The 1,248-nt window shown below is 53.4% G+C and overlaps 1 protein-coding gene across 1 annotated transcript in view; it reads right to left on the bottom strand.

The window, feature by feature from the left end:
* Nucleotides 1-417: 417 nt before the first annotated feature.
* Nucleotides 418-1,248, bottom strand: part of PTSG_06214 (uncharacterized protein) — a gene marked incomplete at its 3' end in the record, with an annotated part of 3,348 nt that continues 2,517 nt past the window's right edge. The window contains exons 7-8 of the mRNA XM_004993045.1: nucleotides 854-989; nucleotides 418-599 (exon numbers count right to left, since the gene is read on the bottom strand). Coding sequence (XP_004993102.1) covers nucleotides 418-599; nucleotides 854-989 — 318 coding nt within the window. The remainder of the gene's footprint in view (nucleotides 600-853; nucleotides 990-1,248) is intronic.

Genomic DNA, 1,248 nt, shown 5'->3' with positions numbered 1-1,248 from the left:
GTGTGTGTGTGTGTGTGTGTGTGTGTGTGTGTGTGTGTGTGTGTGTGTGTGTGTGTGTGTGCGTGTGTGTGTGTGTGTTGTGTGTGTGTGTGTGTGTTTGGTCCCCTGCACCATATTCGCCATTGCGTTTGGTACAGATTTATTGCAACATCTCCTCCCCCCCCCTCCTTGGCCCCCTTTTCTTCTGGTTTACGCGAGTCTATTCTTCGTTTAATTGCAAGAGTAACAAACGCACAAAAGGAAAGAAAAAGGTGCACGCAAGGAAGCGCCCGCAGTTGGGTGACCGTCCAGCCACAGACACACACACACACACGTTACACACCGCACACAGACACACACACATCCACACATCCACACATCCACACACACGCACATCCACACACACACGATCAACACCACATGCAGTGACCACAGTGGCTACTGCGCATGTTTGGTGGAAGTTTTTGGCTTCTTCGCGGCGAGCGGACCGCCATTCTCAATCACATCATCGTCGTCGTCGTCAGCAGCAGCAGCCGCTGTTGCGTCGCGTCTGTTCACGCGGATGAGATAGTTGAGCTTCTCGTGCGTTTCACCCGTCCGCAAGTGCTCAACAGGGCCCCCTTCCGTCGTTCATGTATGCATGTGTGTGTGTGTGTGTGTGTGTGTGTGTGTGTGTGTGTGTGTGTGTGTGTGTGTGTGTGTGTGTGTGTGTGTGTGTGTGTGTGTGTGTGTGTGTGTGAATGTAAGAGGGAGCCATCCGCTGCAAGTATCGCATCTCAGAATGTCCAACATCTTCCATAAATCCGTTCATTCACCACCATCATCCACCACCTCCTCCTCCACGACCACCACCACCATCACTGCCATCACCCACCGACGATGGGTTCCGTGACGGCCTGGAAGCGGAGAATGAGGACGCGACGCGGGCGTGCGGATGTGTTTGGCGGCGACGAGTGCGGCGTGCAGCTGTGGTGGATCTCAAGCCCACCAGCAGGCAGCACAATCGTTTTCTGAAATGTGTACGCGTGTATGTGTGTGAATGTGTGAGGAGGTGTGTCGTGTGAATGCTCCTGCAAAGCGTACAAACGCACATGCACTCATTGCGCAAACGCCACTAAACAACGCAACGCATGAGCACACACATACCTTGTTTCGCACAAACTCTCTCTGTAGGTCGCCCGGATCCACCTCAAACAAGTGGTGCTACAGAGAGAGTGTGTGTGCGGATGTGTGTGTGTGTGTGTGTGTGTGGTGTGTGTGTGTGTGTGT

Source organism: Salpingoeca rosetta (assembly GCF_000188695.1).
Source record: "Salpingoeca rosetta unplaced genomic scaffold supercont1.14, whole genome shotgun sequence".
In the NCBI taxonomy this organism is placed as follows: domain Eukaryota; class Choanoflagellata; order Craspedida; family Salpingoecidae; genus Salpingoeca; species Salpingoeca rosetta.
Note: the sequence above shows the minus strand (reverse complement) of the source record. Positions and strands in the feature narration are given on the sequence as shown.